General features: G+C 31.3%; 1 protein-coding gene across 6 annotated transcripts; it reads left to right on the forward strand.

Moving 5' to 3' along the window:
* The first annotated feature begins 1673 nt into the window (after window positions 1-1673).
* On the forward strand, window positions 1674-20552 carry LOC134687963 (neurofilament heavy polypeptide-like). Of its 6 annotated transcripts, none has more exons than XR_010101789.1 (11): window positions 1678-2825; window positions 8024-8153; window positions 8858-9333; window positions 10794-11004; window positions 12085-12174; window positions 13905-14006; window positions 15472-15683; window positions 17242-17522; window positions 18693-18785; window positions 19077-19133; window positions 19690-20552. XR_010101789.1 is itself a non-coding variant. In XM_063548427.1 (9 exons), exons 4-7 carry the CDS (start codon window positions 10866-10868, stop codon window positions 15543-15545), a joined length of 633 nt encoding a protein of 210 aa, XP_063404497.1. In that variant the 5' UTR covers window positions 1674-2825; window positions 8024-8153; window positions 8858-9333; window positions 10794-10865; the 3' UTR covers window positions 15546-15683; window positions 19077-19133; window positions 19690-20552. The 6 variants fall into 6 exon arrangements, 2 of the variants coding, with proteins under 2 accessions (XP_063404497.1, XP_063404498.1); XR_010101787.1 differs by having other exon boundaries at window positions 1679-2825; window positions 13905-14234; XR_010101790.1 differs by lacking the exon at window positions 10794-11004 and having other exon boundaries at window positions 1679-2825; window positions 13905-14234.
* The last annotated feature ends 1572 nt before the right edge of the window (window positions 20553-22124 follow it).

Raw genomic sequence — 22124 nt, forward strand, 5'->3', positions numbered from 1 at the left:
CATGTTTTCTGGTCTATCTTAAAGGTAAGGTAATGCAAAACGAGCTCTTTCCAGTTGAATATCATTATAATATAGACACACGGAAGGATGTGGGGAAATCATCAAATGCGACAAAATATGACATATAGAAAACAAAATGGTTATGGAGTAAACATTCGTGTGACAACAACTCAAACGATACATAAATAATCAGAATAACGAAGAAAAAGTTGGTTTCCCTATATACATGTACCTGCAGTGTTGGTGTACGAGGCGCATTTATGATTTTCATTATGTTACTTGATATGAAAAATTGACAAAAAATAATATAATACGTGTAAATGTAAATCCTGAGCCTGTAATAGCTGCTCTTCTTGTTCTATTTGAAATAATAGAAACAATGCAGTTCCCTTTTTTGTTAGAATCTCATAGAATCATATGATATGAGTTCCATTTTTGTGAACGTCTTTTTTAATTGTGGTTTTAGACTGACCAGCTGTGCATATCGCGCATGGCACTTAAAATGTATTTTAGCGCGAAAATTAAGCTTACATTTTGCTGGATTTAATGCCGTCGTAGTTCCATCTTTTCGCCTTCGTACTTGTATTCGATGGCAACACGACGAGATTACGAACATGTTAAAAATTAAAAACCTTTTCCGAAGTTGTCCCAGGAGGCTTGAAAAAGTGACCAATGGTTCTACGATGGTTAAAGATGGCACCACGAATAGCCCGATCTGGAAACGATTAGTCCCGATTTAGAAAATTTCCATAATCGAGTTGCCATCGGCGTAAAAATCAGGACAGTGAGACGCGGACATAAGGGCGATCACTATAGTGATGTTTGATTTAATTTCAATAATTTTGCTATAACATAACAAAGGGTTTGCAGTTTAGCTCAAAATGAAAACAGCGATAGCATGCTTCGAAGGGCTAAGTGAGCTTTTCTCATCACTTGGCGTCATTCGTCCTGCGTCAATCGTCCTGCGTCCGTCGTCCGTCAATTTTTACAAAAATCTTCTCCTCTGAAACTACTGGGCCAAATTTAACCACTCTTGGCCACAATCATAATTGGGGTATCTAGTTACGTGTCCGATACTTGTTTGAATTGATAAATATTTTGATACGAACGTCACTGATGAGTCTTATGTAGACGAAACGCGCGTCTGGCCGGAAATATAGGGTTTTTTTTGTGTAAAAAGAGTGCAAAACATTTTTTGTAATTTGTGATAACGAATTATTTAATTGGTTAGAACGGTTTAAATTCGTTGAATTAGTAATTATCATTTTTTAGTAATTTATGATTTCTGATTAAAAATCATTTTCACAGATGTTTAGCACACCTGACCCACACTAGAATGTGAGATTTTCCCCTTAGGTTGCACCTGTTTCTGTTTTAAATAAAAAGTCTTATTCGCTGAAACAATTTGACCAAATGTTACAATATTTATACGTTATACTTTTTACCACAAAACACAATCAAACTTGTAATTGAAGAGCGTCACTTTTACAGTTCAAAAGTTCATAGGTTAAGTCCTTTATTAATGGAAAAGTGATAATTCTGTCGTTTCCCTTGTCAACATTGAGTTTGCCTCAACCAATTGTTAATAAAGGAAGCTATATAAAACAAGAGTTCCAAATGGTGAAGTTGAAATCATCCCTTCGTAAATTTAACGGAAGCCATTGCAATTTGGTCAGTTAATTAGTAACAACGATTGGCCATCTGGTCAGAATGGGCAAATTATATGAAAGACTTACTGCTTAGTTTATTTCCATTTTTCTCTACATGTAGTTGTTTTAGTGGAGAAGACAAAATGTTTAAAGTTGAGAGATCTATGGACGACAGACGGACGGACGAATGAACGGACTCAAAGTGTTGACAAAGCGTTAAAAGGGAGGTACAAATGTTAATACGTATTCTAAAAGGTTTGGCAATTGTCACAATGTCACCTTTTATACAAAATGTATGTGTTCGTGCCTCAAGTTAAGAGTTTCATTAATGTCTGGAAGATTTTAATGGAGCTGTATAGATCTTCTGTGGTCACAAATTGTATTACAGCAAAACTAACGGGATGACTTCATAAACCCATCCTCTGTTTGTTATTCATAATGGTTCATATATATTTGCGTCGACTTAACAATCGATACCAGCACTGTATAAACTTTTCGACATACAATGACTAAATTAAATTTGACATTTCAATTAAACTGTGTATTAGTTTACTATGAACGTCGAGTTAATCAAGTACATAAGTGTTGAAAACCGTCACGCTAAATGCCTAAGAATCCCGAATAAAAAGTAATAAATCGCCATCAAAGGGACGTGTTGGTAGTTATTCTATATATTGAGGATTTTGTCAAATCATTGAAGTCGTCTGTCATTGCAGTTAAAAGAACTGATTTGAAGATATATACCTTGGATACGTAAATGTTTGAACTGAGGCGGTTGACCTTCATCGCCAAACAAGTTCCGAAAATGAAGATCGCGAGAAGGAATATACAGAGAAAAATTTGCCCCAAGTAGCAGTATTTGATCCTGTAACGAATTTGGTGTTAGATTCTAAAAGGATAAGCGTGGAGTTTTGTTTAATTAAGAGGAAAATTAAGCACGATATTTCAATCTTTCGTAACAGTTTCCGAGTTTTAAACTTATTTCTGTGGTGCATGATAATTTAAAAGGAAAAAGTTGTGAGAAACTTTTCTTGGTGTCTAAAGTTAATATACCGAAAGATACAGAATTGGTTTTGGACTATGGATAGACCTTGAGAGATAGGATTCTAGGAAACCCTTGAATGACCGGATAACCTGTCGCTTCTAAATTAAATGTAAAATGTCAATTATCAATTGGTAAGTAGGAAGACAATAATTCATCGATTTATTTTTATATATTCAAATTCAATATTTGGTAAAATTTGTCTAGAGACTAGGTAGTAGTGGTCAGGCTAGCGCTTCGGGCACAATTTGTAAGTTGTGCGTACAAGTTTCAAGAATTGAAATCTATACTTGAACAATGTTTAAAGAATGACTGTAATATCTGTTTCTTTCTAATTAAAGTTTGGATCACATGTTTGATGTTATTTCGAATAGATACTACAGCCTACCTTAACTAATTAAGAAAGAAAAAACATTTTTAATTTCATTAAATTTTTTCGTGTCTAAAATATACGTAACAGTGGGGATTAGTGAGTGACTGGATTGAATGTGAAACAATTTCATATATGTTTACTGTTATGAAATTTGGATATTTTATCGAAAGGTCATTTATTATTTTACTGCATGCATAAATTGATTGAATAGATCAAATTGGTAATAAATATCAATAAAGATATACATTGTATTCCAGAATTCGTCTATGCAAATCTATGGAACGCCACGACTGCCTTATGTTAATAATCAGCATTATACGCAGTGTTCACATCATTATATGAAGTGATCACAGCATTATATGCAGTGCTCACAACATTATATGAAGTGATCACAGCATTATATGCAGTGCTCACAGCATTATATGCAGTGTTCACAGCATTATATGCAGTGTTCACAACATTATATGAAGTGCTCACAACATTATATTAAGTGCTCACAACATTATATTAAGTGCTCACAACATTATATTAAGTGCTCACAACATTATATTAAGTGCTCACAACATTATATTAAGTGCTCACAACATTACATTAAGTGTTCACAACATTATACGTTTTTTGTTGTATGATGAGATTGATGTATGATGAGATTTATGAATGATGAGATCATCCGGTAAACTTCGTTTTTAGCGGAAATTACCGAATCCATAATTGGTAAACTACGGTAATGCCCAGCAAACAATATTAAAAAGTTATTAAAATCATGTTATCATAAGATAGCATACAATATTTAAAACTGATTGAAATAAGTAAGGAAAAGATGAAACTGAGAGGTGAATGATTGAAGTAGTTCTGTTCGTCGTAAGAAATACGAATTGCAAAATGTAAGTTAAATAATAAAAAGTTTATTTAATGAAATATCGTAGGAAAATTTGTATGATATTTTCTCGAGTTCATTTCCTACTGAAGAAATTTAGCAAGGTGCCACTTTATAGTCCGTACTCATTTTTAAAAAGCTTAATTACCTTTTGAATAAAACAGTCAGCTTTCTATAACACATAGGTGCCATATTACGCTAGCTTATATATGTCATGATAGAGTCATTTTTTGCATCGATTTTCAGAATTTGGCATTTTTACATGAATAAGTATCTAACAGATATGGAAAATGCAGTTTAAAGCATTTCACTGTAGGTGTTAAACATAACTTTACATCAATTATTCCATTTTTTTTACAAGCTTTTTAGCACCACAATTTAGAAGATTGTCTTCTAAATATGATCAGCAGTCTTATATAGAAATTTAAACTTTCATAGAAAAATTTACCCTTTCAAGACCCTGTTTAACATTTTCATTTAAAGTTATCATCTCTTATGAAAATTGAGTTTGTGGGGATGAATAAAACGTTTACTACGTTTGTTCGTCAGTTTGCACGGTACATATATATATAAAAGTGGTATGCTTGCCAATGAAACAACTTTCCACTAGAGACAAAATGAAATCACAGAAATTTTAAACAGCTAAACGGCCACAGTACGACCTTCATCAATGAGGAAAGCCCATACCGGATAGTCAGCTATATAAGGCCCCGAAATGATAAACGAAAAATATTCCTAATTTATGTACAAACAAACGATCGAAAAACTAACATGTATATAACACATTAATTAACAAACGACAACCACTGAAATAAAGGCTCCTCCTGACTTGGGACGGCCACATATATGCAAAATGTGGCGGGTTTTAACATGTTAGCGGGATGTTGGTATCCTCCCTCTAACCTGGGACAGTGGCGTAACAGAACAACATAAGAACGAACTATGAAAATCAGTTGTAAAAGGCTTGTTAGTTTTCTCGTTTGAATTGTTTTACATGGTCGTATCGGGGCCTTTTATAGCTGACTATGTGGTATGGGCTTTGCTCATTGTTGAAGGCCGTACGGTGACATATAGTTGTTAATGTTTGTGTCATTTTGGTATTTTGTGGATAGTTGTCTCATTGGCAATCATACCACATCTTCTTTTTTATATTAACTAATTAGATGGGTACAAATATAAATACATATGATCTAACAAGAAAATAGAGTGAACGTGCATGTGGGCGGGTACTTGTATATCCCAACAATAAAAAGACACTATAAGTACTGATCTGAGAGTATATATAACTAATATAGTACCATGCTGTTGATTAAAAATAACATCACTCCAGACCCTTTTGTTTTCCACATAATTAATATTGCTAATAGTTAAGAAGTTCCGGGTCGAATCGATACCAATAATATATTCACCTGTTAACTATTACATTATCTGTACGTTCCGCATCTGACAGGAGTACCACGAAACGCTGTATTTAAGATTTTGCTATATACACGGGTCGTAATCACAGGGTTGAAACTACATAATTCAATCATTGTCACATTGTTCCCGATTGTAGTACTTTAATCAGTATGACTTTCTAAGATGGCAATACGAATAATAAAAATCTGGACTTAAAATAAGGCGTATAGGTACAGCATGTACAGTTTTCAATTTGTAAGACGTAAAACAGCGAATCAAAGATTCAATTTTATTCATAACTCATAAAGGACAAAACTGTTGATTAAAAAATACTCCTTTCCAGAGACTTTTGTTTTCCAAACAAAATCAATAATACCAATATTAAATAGACAAGTTCCAGGTCGACGGGTTCAAACAGAAAGATCCCAGAGAAAACTTCATCTTATAATCGGCATGACTTTATCAGATGACAATACCAATACTAAAATAAGGCTTACGCATAGTTATATTCTTTAATTCAGTCACAGACCCGCGATATCACGGATGTGTTCTAGTAAATATATATACATATTAAGTTGTGAATATGGTGAAACTAATCCTCAAAATAAGTTTAAAATGCCCTGCATGGTGTGGAATAAACTTGGGTTAAATTGATCATACTTCTTAATTTACTTATTTCAATCCGTTTTAAATATTGTATACTGCCTTAATGATCACATATATAATAATAACTGTTTAAGTTTGCTGGGCATTAATTTACCGTAATTTACCAATCATGTTTTCGGTAATTTCCGCTAAAAAACGAAGTTTACCGAATGCTCTCATCATTCATAAATCTCATCATACATCAATCTCATCATACAACAAAAAACGTATAATGTTGTGAACACTTAATATAATGTTGTGAGCACTTAATATAATGTTGTGAGCACTTAATATAATGTTGTGAGCACTTCATATAATGTTGTGAGCACTTCATATAATGTTGTGAACACTGCATATAATGCTGTGAACACTGCATATAATGCTGTGAGCACTGCATATAATGCTGTGATCACTTCATATAATGTTGTGAGCACTGCATATAATGCTGTGATCACTTCATATAATGCTGTGAACACTGCGTATAATGCTGATTATTAACATAAGGCAGTCGTGGCGTTCCATACAAATCACAGGAAAATAATTAATTGGTTGCGTCAATACAAATATTCAGCGATTGTTTGTCAACAAACTTTAATATACTTTGTTCTAATAATAAACATTATGCAACTAGACAACAACAAAACATAATAATCAGGCCAAACATGTACTAGATAGAACATGAATAAGGGCTAATGGACCGGGATTCTGTTTTATAAAATATAACAACTAGTTTGATTTTATATGAGGCTTCACACCAGTCCATATGGACTAATACATATAAAGGTAAACAAGGAATGCAGGATATAACTACCGATCGAAAGCAAGGTAAGTAAAAGGCAGTGGCTATGTTGCCGGCTCCGGACTATATGAAATACATTTTATTGAAAAAAATTATCATGAACACACATGATATATGTGGCTACTAGGTGAGATTTCTATAATCTTTTAGTCTTCGACTAGATAAAGGATAACCATACTTTCGTATGTCGAACAGTTCCACCACCAAATAATAAACGGAAAACTTAATTAACAATCCTAACACAACAACCTTATGTTCACTATTTACATTAGGATCTTTAAGTTTTAATGACTTTATACATGGGAAGTTTACAGTTTTTTTACTTTGACATGGGAAGTTTACAGATTTTTAAGACTTTTTACATACAAAGTTAAGAATATTTCTGATTTTTTACTTTAAGCAGTTTGTTTTATTTTGGTATAGTACTATTTAATGTAATAACACTTACAGAATAAATTACATAAATTCTTTTTAGATAATTCGTAATTCAGAAAAAAACTAAATTCATAGTCTTTGACCTTTAAGAATTGACCTTTATATCTTTAAAGTAATATGGCACTAATTTATTTACTGCGTATTATGAGGGTAAATAGAAAAAAACCGACTTATTTAATGTTAATTCACATATTCATTAACTGAGACTTTAAGATTTAATAAAAAGGATTATACTTTTGAAAATTGTATTAAGTAGACTAGATTTTCAAATGTTTGTTTAATTATTCATTGCTGCAACACCCATCCTTGGACCCACTCTTCGTGCATGTTTTTTGTTTGCTTGGTCTTTCATCACCAGTTGATATCGTGCATTCTGTATAAGGAACACTGACCTTCTTGATTGGAATTTTATTTTGAGATATCAGGTCAGATGTGACTCAGTAAACAGTTTATATGCTTGTTTTGTCCATTAATACTTGTATTGTCATTTTATATGTGAGGTTTTCTTCAAGCACATCAACATTTGAGGTCAGGATGTTCTTACTTGTTCGTAAAATTGTTTGTCTTAATAAGACCGGCAAAATAGCAAAAATTCTAAACAAGTCGCTTTTTTACCGAAGCCGATAAAATAAACCCTAACTAAGAGATGGATGTCCATCAATGTCTTTATCATTTTTATCTTTTATAGTGTGACGGTTATTTTGTATATTTTATATATTCAGCTAGCCTATGTTCAAAATATTTGTATGTGCGTACTAGGTATGTAAAGTAGATACAAATGATAATACTATAGATTTTTTTTCAGAGGCTATAAATTGTACATGTACAGTGACAAATGATAACAGTGTGAATGTGAAAAATTGTGAGCTCTGCACATCGTCCTCAAGCAATTTTCGTGCTAATGGCAGAATAAAGTAATTAAAATAGCTGCCAAGGTAGTGTGAATGATATGATAATGTACATGTAGTTTGGTATGAACTTTAAAGTTTTCTTGCACTAATCTTTGAAATGAAGGAGCTGAATAAGGACTACAAATTGATATAAAAATGTGTGTACACCTAAGTAATACATGTATATTCTTATGGGCCTCAGGAAAAAACAGTCCTACAGCTTACGATGTTAACCTCTTTAAATATGTAAGAAATTGTTATTATATAAAATTTACAGAGTAAAAAACAAAAACACTGAAATAAATGTAGATATTGTTTTCAAATCTATATATTATGTATATTGAAGCTCAACATTATGAAAAAATCACACAAGAGAAGAATAACATTCAGATTACAGAAATGAAATTTGCATTATTTTCATAATTGAAAATTCTTAAAACTTAAAACTTTCTCATAAATTCTGTTGATGCAATGTATACTTCACATTTTGCTGCGCTTCAACAATACTTATTTATCAGATGATTTGCATTATGTTCAGAGTATGAAGATGTAACCTGTAAGTGTTATCTATAAACTTGTATGTGGGTTTAAATGAAGAAGAGAGGAAACCCAACATCACTATTACAACCTAAAGATTTGTAAAGATCTATATTCAGTCATAAACTATCATTATAATGTTTGTTCCATTTAACGTTTCTAAATTTTTTTCTACAATTTTAATGTATCTAAAGATCTAAATTTATTTGTAGGGGGAAATCATCAGAAATTTATGTAAAGAGGAACCTCCTAAAAGAAAAGACAATTCTGAAACAAAATCAACTAATGTACAAAAGATTGATGAAACTCATCAACAAAGGACAAACAACACAAAAACCTCTTATGTTGTCCCGAAAATACGTCAGATCAAGCACAGAAATTTACTAAAGGCGAATTTTCAAAATTAATGCTGGATAGAAGCAATATGCATCTCGATATTTTGAAATATATTCAAAATTGTTCAACTACATTAAATTAATGCCAAAAGTAGGAGACCCCGCGAATAGTTGTGAGGACTATGCTGATAAAACTAGGAATTTTACTTAGGAGCAAAGATCATCAATCCTAAAATATTTATGTGACAATGTTCATCCAATCACCTTGCAACACCTTGATGTACATGTACCAAGTCTAATTCATGTCACTATTACATGCACTTTGATACACAGACCATCCAACTTTGATTCAGGTTTGTCTGTTTTTGCTTCTCTTTTATTTCTGTCAGAAGAATATTGACTTTGAAATTTTGCTTAGTTTACATGTATTAGTTTGTGTTTAGATTTGTTTAAAGGCAACTACTTGTGATAAGTCAATGGGATTTGGTAAGTAGGTCCGAGACCACAATTGTCGTCCCTTGATTAATATAGTCCCTAGTGATAACAGTGGGTTACTTGCCAATAATTTTTATACCCCTTCCAAGTTTATTTCTCCATGTTTAATGCCTCAAATTGTAAGTAGGGGGTGAAATTACACTGTAAAAAATTTGGGTCCAGAATTTTACAAGAAAGTAGTGATTTGGTCCAGCTGAAAACAGTTCAGGAGTTATGGTGTTGAGATATTGAAAATGAAAGTGTGAGTTTCAGGTTAAATTTTTCGGTCAAGGTAGTTTTTGATGATGTTGAAGTCCAATCAACTTGAAACTTAGTACACATGTTTCCTATGGTATGATATTCCTAATTTTTATGCCACATTAGATTTTTTACCCAATTTCATGGTCCATTGAACATGGAAAATTATAGTGCGAGTGGGGCATCCGTGTACTTTGGACACATCCTTGTTCTTCCAATTTTAGTTTGTTTGTGACTGTACAACCATAAGGTCAAACCAAATGATTGAAAATAGGGAATATGGTTGATTCCAATTTTGTAAGCTAGGACAAAAGTGGCCATTGAAAGAAATTAGTTGTCTTAAAAAGTATGTTTGAAATGGACAGTCTATTTTTATGTGAAAAAGTATAATATTCTTCAAAAAAACTTATTTCAAATGTGAAAACTGTAGATATAAGCTGTTAAAGGGGAACCACTAATGATATTGTTATATATATAAAACAAAAAAAGAAGATGTGGTATGATTGCCAATCAGACAACTGTCCACAAGAGACAAAAATATGGGCTTCAACAATGAGCAAAGCCAATACTGCATAGTCAGCTATAAAAGGCCCCGATATGACAATATTAATGTAAAACAATTCAAACAAAAAACTAAGAAATAGTAGAAACAATAGAAAACTAATGACCTTATTTAAATATAATAATGAACAAAAAACAAATATGTAACACATAAACAAACGAAACGACAACCACTGATTACAGGCTCCTGACTTGGGATAGGCACATGCATAGATAATGTGGCTGGGTTAAACATGCAAATTTTTTTTTACATTGGCATTTCCACATATATCACATTGCATTGCACTTTCAGTTTCATTCATCTGTCATTAACGTTTTTTCACAATTTAAGGTTAAGTTTTATTTGTTTTGAATGATTAAACCATCTGCATGATTTCAAATGTCATATCCACTTTTTCCTACCTGCCCCTGGAGGACTTTTGAATTCAGTGTTTGTTTGAAATAGCACATCCTATTGATGGCCTCTTTTTCAAAATTTTATTAAAAGTTTCAACTACATAGTTAGATCTTAATTTTTCAGGCTTTTTACATCATATGGCTGATCTAGATGCTGTTTTAAGAGCACAGTCTGTACTGTTTGTGATTGAAGAAGATGTGGAAACAAAGCCAGATAATCTGTGGAGTCATACAGAAATTCTGTTTAATATGTCCCGAAACACAAACTTCAGCGAAGACCTACTTTAGAAAAGATGCATGGCAGCTTGTTTTAAATACTCTCAAAGTATTAGAAGGTACACAAATGTAACCAGTCTGAATATTAAAAATAGAAAACTAACGACCTTATTTAAATATAAAAATGAACAAAAAACAAATATGTAACACATAAACAAACCACTGATTACAGGCTCCTGACTTGGGATAGGCACATGCATAGATAATGTGGCTGGGTTAAACATGCAGGTTTTTTTTTACATTGGCATTTCCACATATATCACATTGCATTGCACTTTCAGTTTTATTCATCAGTCATTAACGTTTGTCACTATTTAAGGTTACATTTTAACTTAACTGCTACAATCAAAGAATTTTCATTGCTTTTTTAGCTCACCTGGCCCACAAGGCCAAGTGAGCTTTTCTCATCACTTGGCGTTCCTCGTCCTTTGTTCGTCTCCGTCGACATCGTTGTTAACTTTTACAAAAATCTTCTCCTCTGAAACTACTGAGTCAAATTTAACCAAACTTAGCCACAATCATTATTGGGGTATCTTTTTGAAAAAAAAAATGTGTGCAGTGACCCAGGCAACCAATCAAGATGGCCGCCATGGCTAAAAATAGAACATATGGGGTAAAATGAAGATTATAACTCTGGAATTAAAGCATTTAGAACAAATCTGACAAAGGATTGAATTGGTATCTAGTCAATATCTATTTTCCCTGAAATTTTCAGATGATTTGGAGAAATGATTGTTGGGTTGCCTCCCCCTCAATTGGTAATTTGAAAAAAATGCCTTTTTTGGTTATTATCTTGAATATTGTTATAGATAGAGATAAATTGTAAACAGCATAAATGTTCAGCAAAGTAAGATCTACAAATAAGTCAACATGACCAAAATGGTCAGTTGACCTCTGAAAGAGTTATTGCCCTTTATAGTAAATTTTTAACAATTTTCATTAATTTGGTAAATTGGTTTACAAAATACTTTCCTTTCTATCTAAAGGGCCAAGTTTATTATAGATAGAAAAATTGTAAGTAACAAGAATGTTCAGTCAAGTAAGATCTTCAAACACATGTTTGTCATGAATCCATCTGTGTCCTTCATAGACTAAGGTGAGCGACACAGGGTCTTTAGAGCCTCTAATTTATGTTTTAGATATGTATATTAGTAACACTCAGAAGTATTATGATAAGATTTCTCCATGCCAGACAAGAAAAGGCAAAGCTTTAATAGGTCCAGTTGAAGGTGAGTTTCATATTAATGAATATTGAAAAAAACATCTGAACGTAAGTACGTATATGTGGAATAATTGCCATTGGTACCAAACCCAGTTACGACATTGAACAAGTATTAAATAAGCTCTCTACGAGTTCAAGTTTGACATCATTATAAAGTTGACTTTTGACTGGTTTCTGCTGGTTTATAGTAGAAACGTGTTTAACTGGCCATGGACCTAAGAGCAAATTGATTTTATTTCCAATAAGTTAATTAATGAAAATATAAAATGTGTAAAAGATTTTCAAGGAGACAACAATGAGCTAGAGACCAATTTGCATAGATGTAAACTACTATTGGTTACTGTTTAGCCTTCAACAATAAGCAAAATCTTTAAAATGTAGGAAGTTATGAAGACTTTGTGACATTATGTTAAGACTTTGTAATAACTTCACCATTGTTTTAAGGATAACGCGTAGTCAAGCACTTTTTAAAAAAAATTGTAGGAAGAATATTCAAAAAGTTTTCAAAAAGGACATCAGACCAGATTTAATCAAGTAAGTAATTCTTGACTTGTGTAAGTATTTTAATTTATAATGTTCTGATTAGTACTGTTTTCTACTGCACAAGTATTTCTTTGAACATACAACAGTTTGGGTTCTACAGATAAGTCTGAACCATCTTACATATTTATCAATATGCTCCAGTAACATTGATAGTGCAAGATGTTAACTCTGCATAGTATATTATTTACTTTTTATATTTGTATTGATTTAGTATAAAACCAGATAGGTTGTTCATTTGTGTAAGTTGAAATTTGAAAATTCACCTCTTATTCCATTTTTTCTCTTAAAAGATGATTTTGATCTATTTTTTTAGCTTTTTGGCAGAAAAATGAAATATCATTTTTTAAAATGTATTTGATTGTACTTAAGGCATCATGCATTATATATAATCATTTATAAAAAATCTGCCCCTAAAAATTAGAGGTGAGTAATTTCAGGCTTTAATGAGACTCTTGTTTCTGTAGATATCTTGTTTCAATATTTGTGAAACATGTTTATGCCAACCTGGGGAGATATGATATAACAAAGAATACTAACAATTTAGGCAGTTTATTTATACACATTTTTTATACCCCATGCAACTTAAGTTACGAAAGGTAAAATATTTTTGACTGGTCCATCGGTATCAAAAAAGCTTGGATGGGATTGTTATTGACAGAAATAAGAGGAGGGAGACTTTTTTCACGAGGAGACTGGATAAAGATCATAGATTTTTGCTTTATGCCTAGAACATGTAGAAAGCACATTTATTTTTTGTTGGATTTCCTATAAATTTCAATGAAGTGCTGGATATCGGTTAAGGTGGACCACTTTGTCAGGGGGGGGGGGGGAAGGATGAAAATCATAGATTTATATTTTGTTTGCCTAGTGACAATATAGGGATGTGGGGTATGTGATCCTGCTCACTTAACTTAAGTTCTTTTATAGATAACCAAGCTATAAAAAAAAGTTCTATGACATAATTCTAGGTAAAAAAGATAAGAAATCCTTTGATAGTGATGACAGATCTCCATTTAAAGCAAGACATGGTAGGTATTTTTAAATATTTGTATTTAGAAATACTTATTGCTGTTGTTCTACACATCTACAAATTTCCTACTCAATTATACATGTATCAGGCTTATTATGTTGCATGCCAGAAGCATTTCATCTTAACAAGTCACTTCTAACATCTTATAATTAATTACTTTTTAGAAAAAAGAAGTGTATATTCCTTTACAAGTGAGGAATTTTCTCCATTAAAAGCTAGGAAAGCTAAGAAATCCTTTACAAGTGAGGACAGTATTCCATTAAAAGGTAGGAAAGCTAGGAAATCCTTTACAAGTGAGGACAATTCTCCATTAAAAGCTAGGAAATCCTTTACAAGTGAGGATAGTTCTCCATTAAAAGCTAGGAAATATCTTACAACTGAAGATAGTTCTCCATTAAAAGCTAGGAAATCCTTTACAACTGAGGACAGCTCTCCATTAATTGCTAGGAAATCCTTTACAAGCAAGGACAGTTCTCCATTAAAAGCAATACAAGGTGAGTGATAACATGTTATTTGATAATTCCATTGACTTATATGCGTGTTTTTAACAACACGGAAAATCAGAATTAAGCAGTATTTATATTGAGTGTTTTTATAAATTTAGAAACACGTCAGAGGGAATCCCAGTTTTGATAAAATACGATAGTTCTCGGAATGCAGATAAATCTATCTTTGTCATATAAGAAATGAAGTGGAGTTTTTCTTATATGTTATTGTTATGAAACTGATATTTAAGATCATTGTAATTCCATAAAGAAATAGAGAACCATCTAGGTCGTTTAGTCAACATTTAATATACGATCTTGCTCAAAGGTTTGTTTTGGTAATTATGCGCATGCGTATAGATTTCTTGACTTCAAGGGGTTTTAGCTCTGGATTCCCCACTCAATTAATTTATATCTCATGGGATCTTTTCTATGAATGTCTGCTATTGAGGGTTATTGTTGTTGCATATCTGTAAATCATATGCATCATTTAAAAAAAAATGAATGTAGTCATCATCATAGAACACCCCTTCAGGCGAAATGGAGTCTACCATATTATCGTTTCGAGTTGTCTCACTTCCTTAAATGTTGAGTCAAACGACATGTCCAGTATAAGCTCGTTCTGTCAATAAATGTTGTATTTTATTTAAAACGATCGCAATTTGAACCGATAAATTTGTACGGAAAGGAGTCATGATCACTGACTCAAAGAAAATTAATTATTTGAAGAGTTAGGAATGGGGTTCCTCCTAGAACTAACGTAGGAAAATAGGTGATAAGATACGAAGTGGAATATACTTTCTCTCACTCTGAGTCACAGTGACTGCTGTGGAAAGTAAACTTGGAATTGATAGTACAAAAATAAAACACAATAGGCCTATTTTCATTGTTCTTATAGGATACAACATATAACTATTAACATTTTAAGTAATTTAAGAAACAGTTTATGCATACACACTTATTGATACAACCAAGGTATAACAATAAACTATGACATAATTGTAAGTAGTAGAGATAAGAAATCCTTTGATAGTGATGACAGATCTCCATTAAAAGCTAGGAAATCCTTCAATAGCAAAGACAGTTCTCCATTTAAAGCAAGAAATGGTAGGTATTTTCTATATTTTGTATGTTGATATATTTTTTCTGTTCTAGACATAAATGTGTAGTAAGCTGACTTAAAAAAGAATACACAAGTTTCTTCGTAACACTCACTTCTAACACTTTACAATTAATTTCTTTATAGGAAAAAGAAGTGTGGACAATTCTTCATTAAAAGCTAGGAAATCCTTTACAAATGAAGATATAGTTTTCCATTAAAAGCTAGGAAATCCCTTACAAGTGAAGATAGTTCTCCATTAAAAGCTAGGAAATCCCTTACAAGTGAAGATAGTTCTCCATTAAAAGCTAGGAAATCCCTTACAAGTGAAGATAGTTCTCCATTAAAAGCAATAAAAGGTGAGTGATAATATAAATATGTTATATACCTATTACCATTAAAAAGAGGAAGCTAACATAGGGGACAATGAAAGTTAATACCATTACTTTAACCATTCAAAATCCTGAAATTTAGTTTTTGATCCAGATAGTCATTTGAGCTTATGCCATCACTTGCTATAATCCTCATGAATTATTTCCAGAATCTTCCGTTCTGAAATTAATGTGTCAAATACTTCAAAAAGACTTAAAGTGAATGTTCCTTAGGGTATATAGTTTATAAATTGTAATTGATGATTTGATTCATCAACAAATCTTGATGCTGTTGCTAAGAAAAAGAACATAGTTTAGTGGTTTTTGTGAAATTGGTGTCTTTTTAATAGAATCATGCCATTTTCAATTAAATTTTTTAGTGCGTCTTTTCATGTTGTAAAGTTATACTATTGTAAATGAGGTTAGGGTAAAGGTTGGCGTCTGTTAAAACATTCACACCTGTTGCATTTATTATATGCACCTGTCCTTAGTCAGGAGGCTTTTGTTTAGTGGAAGTCGTTTGTTGGTGTGTTTCATATATGTTTATTGTTTCTCGTTTTGTGAATAGATAAGACCCTTTGTTTCCTGTTTGAATTGTGTAACACTGGTCATTTTGGGACTCTTTATAGCTTGCTGTTGGATGTGAGCCAAGGCTCTGTGAAGAAGGCATTACTTTGACCTACAATTGTTAAATTTGAATTCATTGTGAATTGGATGGAGATTTGTCTCATTGGCACTCATACAACGTCTTCTTATTTATATAAAGGATAAATGCAGTTTTGGGCTTATATCTCACTAAAGCAGTTAGAGCAAAAATAATGGAGGTTTATGTAAGTAATAGAACAAGATCTATCTGCCATAAGATGAACAGTGCAATTGGACAACCCATGTTTGGTAACCGTCCCGAAATGGTTGATTTGTTGGTTATTTCATTGTATCGTTAATTTTATTATAGATAGAGAGAAGTTAAGGTAAATAAATTCAGCGAAGTTAGGTATAAAAATAAGTCATTATCAGGTTAAGATCTATATGCATTGTTACTTTCAAACATATCCAACAACCCATTGCCGGGTTACTGTTCCGAAATAGTTATTTTTTAGGGAATTTTATTGTTTTTGGTTATTATCTTCAATTTTTTTTTGGAGATATATAGAGATAAAATGTTACAGCAAAAAATTTTCAGCAAAGTAAGATCTACACATGAGTCAAATGAGTGAAATTGAAATGAGATATTAAACTGTATGCAATAAAAATAGGAGGAACAATTTATTTGCTTATATTTTAAGATTCTGTGGATTTATTGATTTTCGTGGGATACCAATTTTTGTGGATAACGTGGGTGTAGGTGAATCACAAATTTATCTAGGCTTGTTTCAACACATAATAAAAACCATGAAATGAAATATACAAAAAAACACAATTTTTCCACAATCCACGAAAACTGGTACCCACGAAAATAAATGAATTCACAGTAATACAGCTTACATGTTCCTATATACTTTTTTTTATTTATTTTAATTGAAGTAAATGAAAAATATTTCCTCAGGAATGCCCACCTTCTTAGTTATAAAAGCAAAAGAAATGAAAGCTGAAATTATAGAGTATCTGCAGAATTATAAGCCATTTAAATCATTGCCAAAAGTTGGAGATCCTGTTTAACCATTATGTTGACAACACTAGAGGCATATCTGAGGAAGTCAGAGATGAATTAACTTCATATCTCAGCTTGACATATAAAGACATTGTTCAATCTATCTGTCAGTTCTGACATTCCATCTATGATGCACAACACTATATCATTCATAATACATCATTCAGGAAACAAAGGTACAACTTTTATGAGAGAAAACAATATTTTTTTTAACTTTCTGTTACATTAGAAATAACAGTACTGTAGTTGAAGAGTTGCCACCGTCAATTGTTACACAGTAGACAGTATCAGAGACAGTAAAACAGTGATTTGCAACCATCAAATTAAAATTGACAGTGACAACTGTTCAAGTACAGTACTGTTATTCCGATTCTAATGCATTACAAAAAGAAAAAGTACGATAAAACTTTAAAAAACGACTAAACTTGACAATTAGAAACAAAAAAACGCGAAATTTAATGAATTATTTTGGCACAAAAATGTCATGGCTAAACGTGACGTCATACAAATGAAAACTTACAAACTGGAGGTTATTACCTTACCCGTACGCTTCAAATTACGATAAAATTACATTAAAACGCCAAATTCAAGGTAGGTGTTGTTTTATTTTCAATTATATAGTAGTAATCGAACATTTGTTGATTCAATCAATTCAAAATGGGAGGGGGGGGGTCCCTCCTTAGTTAAGCCTGACCAACTGTGGATTTGACAGCAAATTTTAGCCAATGAAAAAAAAATTGTTACATCCAAATTGCATTAGAATACTCATTATCTGAATAATAGAAATCTGTCACATTTTGTTATTGTTTTCCAGTTTCTTGTTTTTATATTACTGCATACACCTTAATATGTTATTTTATATTAAACCAATTTCTGCCTGTCATGGCATTGAAGGTTGTGTTCTATAACCATATAATTTATTCCATTTGAATTAAGGTAAATTTATAGAGATGACCTGCTGTTGAAAAAATACCCGATGAATGATTTTTTTCAGTGGTTTATTTATGTTAGCTGAAATGCTTTTGGAATAGGCCTAGGTAACTATAGCTAAGATGATAGACAAGTGCCTCATGTTCAAAAATATTCATGTAATTACAGTAGCCCATCCAGAATTATTCAAAATGTTACAACTTACATGAACATCAGTGTAAAGGTTTAACTTAATGATATACATTTTACGTTTTTACAGGAAATCAATGTTATTTCGTCTTAGATTTTATTCTAAAAAAATCCCAATTTGATGTTTTAGGGACCCATTTGAAAACACCTAGAATCATCCCTGGTGGAATAAGCTTGTTTTTTCTCCTTTTTCATTTACATTTTTACTCAACTGTTTAATTTTCCAGATTTAAATAATCCAATAGATGTTTGCCAAAATTTAGAAAGGATCCGTGAAACTACTGGAGAATATGAAAGGATTGGTAAAAATACTAAAAAGGGTAAATAATCTAAAGTTTTTACAACTTTATATCAGTCCAAAGATTGTTTTTTTCACAGTTTGTCTTTTAAATCTTATTTACATTCTGAATTGCAACTTGTATACTTTTGAAGATTTGACTGATAAAAGAATTTTATTCAGATTTGGAAAAGGATGATAACAGTTTGTGAAAAGAAGTTTCATCTTCATAATGCAAATTTAAAATAGTTTTAATTGTTTTAATTCCATACAAATATTTCAGGGAAGGTTAGAATGAATTTTTTTTTTTTTTAAATCCTGATTTTCATTTCAGATGCAATTACAGGACTTATTAATCATTCATCGACAAAAGATAAAAAATCAGAAATAGGTGAGAAATCATTTAGTATAAAATAATAGTTGGTTAAAAAATCTTCTCCTCTGAAACTGCTTAGCCAAATTTAACCAAACATTGCCAAAATCATTATTAGGGTATCTAGTTTAAGAATTGTGTCCGGTGTCCCGGTCAACTAACCAAGATGACCGCCATGGTTAAAAATAGAACATAGGGGTAAAATGCATTTTTTGGCTTATAACTCAAAAACCAAAGCATTTAAAGCAAATCTGACATGGGGGTGAAATTGATGATCAGGTCAAGACCTATCTGCCCTGAAATTTTCAGATGAATCGGACAACCCGTTGTTGGGTTGCTGCCCCTGAATTGGTTATTATAAGGAATTTTTGCTGTTTTTGGTTATTATCTTGAATATTATTATAGATAGAGATAAACTGTAAACAGCAGTAATGTTCAGCAAAGTAAGATTTTGTTTAATATTCACATAGACCAAGGTGAGCGACACAGGCTCTTTAGAGCCTCTAGTTTTAAAAGCAATGTATTTGCATAATAATAGTCTTTTTAGTTTGTAAAATAAGTTGATGTTTTGTAGGCAGAAAAAGATCAGGAAATAAGAAAATAGATGCAGCAGAATCCAAGAAGTGTACAGTAAGACTGACTGATATTGGTACTATTAAAAACTTGAAAACATATGTAAACAAGACAGAGAAAAAAAGAAAAAGAAGGAAGATATGTGTAAAGAACTTGTAAAAAAAAATGTTAAATGTTAAAGGGGCACTAGCTGTCAAATTCATGTTCACCGACTTTACTTAATTTCTAGTATTTGATTTATAATAATGAATAATGTTAACATTTATCCAACCTATTTAAAGTCTAAAAAAAATTATTAAGAGGACACGGTATAAAATTACATTTCGTGTGTTCGCAGTCTAGACCGCCATCTAATTAATTATTGAGTTGACCTCTAAAGTCTTTCAATGACCATATAAGCGATGTAAACATAAATATAGATATAAATAGATCAAGCAAATTCATGCTCTTGGATTATTCTAGGTCTATTTAATTTTATATTATAGATGAAACATTAATGTTTATCATCGTTTTTATCTGTATAAGAATGATTTTCTGTGGATCAAATCAGTCAATCAATTGATTTACCTTTGTTTCACTTTCAATGTTGATATTCTTTTCCTTTAAATAATTTTACACATTCAATTCATGTGTTATCCATTTCAAGCTAAGGAGTTAAATTGAAGTTCACATTAATACAAATTCTATGAGGTTGAATTATTCACTTGCAAGTGAATAATTCATTATCAATGATTTTAGCTTATTTTGACAGAACTAAATCATACTTGCTGCTAAAAGCGAATTATTATTTCACCATTGTATTTCATTAGTGATTGAGCAAAAAAAATAATATATAATTTTTTTATATATATATCTCGTAGCTAGTGCCCCATTAAGATTTAAAAAAGTTCATCTGATATGAAACAACAAATTCAGGATACTTTGTGTCATATTTCAAATAAGTTGAATGTATATCTACTCATGATAAAACTATGGTATTGCAAAATGTCGTAATTTTTTTTTTGTCTTATTGATGAAAATCGATAATAGGAAGAGTAAAAAAGCATGTGAAGTAAAAATATAAAAAAATATATTAATATATAACAAAATCCCTTCAAGAAAATATTGTGACCTTTAGTTTAGTCATGCAGTTCTATGACAGCAGATCTTTTTTATGTTATGCAACTTTACCATAAGTTTGACCAAATGCAAAGCAAATGCAAAGCAAATGCAAAGCAAACAATAAAAATCAGGAAAGATAACACATGGATGTATATATTTATTCTGTTTGACTTGAATTTACATTATTATTTATCTAAAGTTTTTCAACTTTTCAATAGATAGACTAAGTGTAAATGTTTGTTATGTCTGCAAATTTTCAATATTATTTTTCATGGAGTAAATGAGTCTGTATTGCAAACAAAAAAGTGTATTACACAGTTCTTTCCATTAAGTTCATATTTATGCACAAAAAAAAATCATAATTATGAGTACTGTTTTTCACTGTTTATTGTATACACCCCTATATCATGTACATAGTATAAGAAGCTTGAGAAAAAAGTTTCCATGTGTATAACAGGGACATATCCGAAAAGTTCAAATTCAGTAAAGTTTTGCTTAAGTCTGATTTTTTTTAGCAAGAACTTCATATATATAAAGAAAATTCAATTCAAAGATGACCTTGATTTTTGCAATGATATATATACATAGATATAATACTTTTACTTAATCATTCTGCTTGGATATCAATTTTGTCAAATTTTAAAATTGAATAAAAAAACAAACAAATACTTGTGTTTAATGATCTTCATACTGTTAGCGTTCAGCCAGGATGAAGAGATTATGCTCAAAATTGTCTCTTTATTGGATTGAATGAAAGAGTTATTATCTTTAAAATGAGAAAAGTAGGAAAGTTATAGATCAGTGAAAGAGATTAAACCTTATAGTTATTTTTAGTTACAGTGAGGATAATGATATAATAATGACTATCTTGTGACTTTAATATTTTATTGTTGTTGTTTGTTTATATAAACAATGTTTTAAGTTTCTGTGAATAGGTATAGTTTCTTTATTTATTCCATGTTTTGTTACATTATATGTTTTTTTGTTGACCTTCAGAATTTGTGGATAATCTTTTGCAACATAAATGTCAAAATATTCACGCATCATGCATCTTGAACTTTATTTTTCTTTACCTATAATATGAACCATAATGTATATAGATATAATCCTTTTACTTCATCATTCTGCTTGGATATACAAGTTGTCTAATTATTGAATTGAATAAAAGACAAATACTTGTGTTTAATGATCTTCATACTGTTAATGTTCAGCCAGGATGAAGAGATTATGCTCAAAATTGTCTCTTTATTGGATTGAATGAAAGAGTAAGTTTTTACCTGTTCAAGTCATTATACTGTTAGAGTACAGCTAGGATGAGAAATAAATGCTACAGTG

Source organism: Mytilus trossulus, chromosome 10 (assembly GCF_036588685.1).
Source record: "Mytilus trossulus isolate FHL-02 chromosome 10, PNRI_Mtr1.1.1.hap1, whole genome shotgun sequence".
Lineage (NCBI taxonomy): Eukaryota > Metazoa > Mollusca > Bivalvia > Mytilida > Mytilidae > Mytilus > Mytilus trossulus.

Coding starts and splice junctions, on each gene's coding strand:
- LOC134687963 (XM_063548427.1), top strand. CDS start 10,866: ATGTGGAAACAAAGCCAGATAATCTGTGGAGTCATACAGAAATTCTGT. Junction 12,175..13,904: donor TTTAATAGGTCCAGTTGAAG/GTGAGTTTCATA, acceptor ATTACTTTTTAG/AAAAAAGAAGTGTATATTCC. Junction 14,235..15,471: donor TCCATTAAAAGCAATACAAG/GTGAGTGATAAC, acceptor ATTTCTTTATAG/GAAAAAGAAGTGTGGACAAT.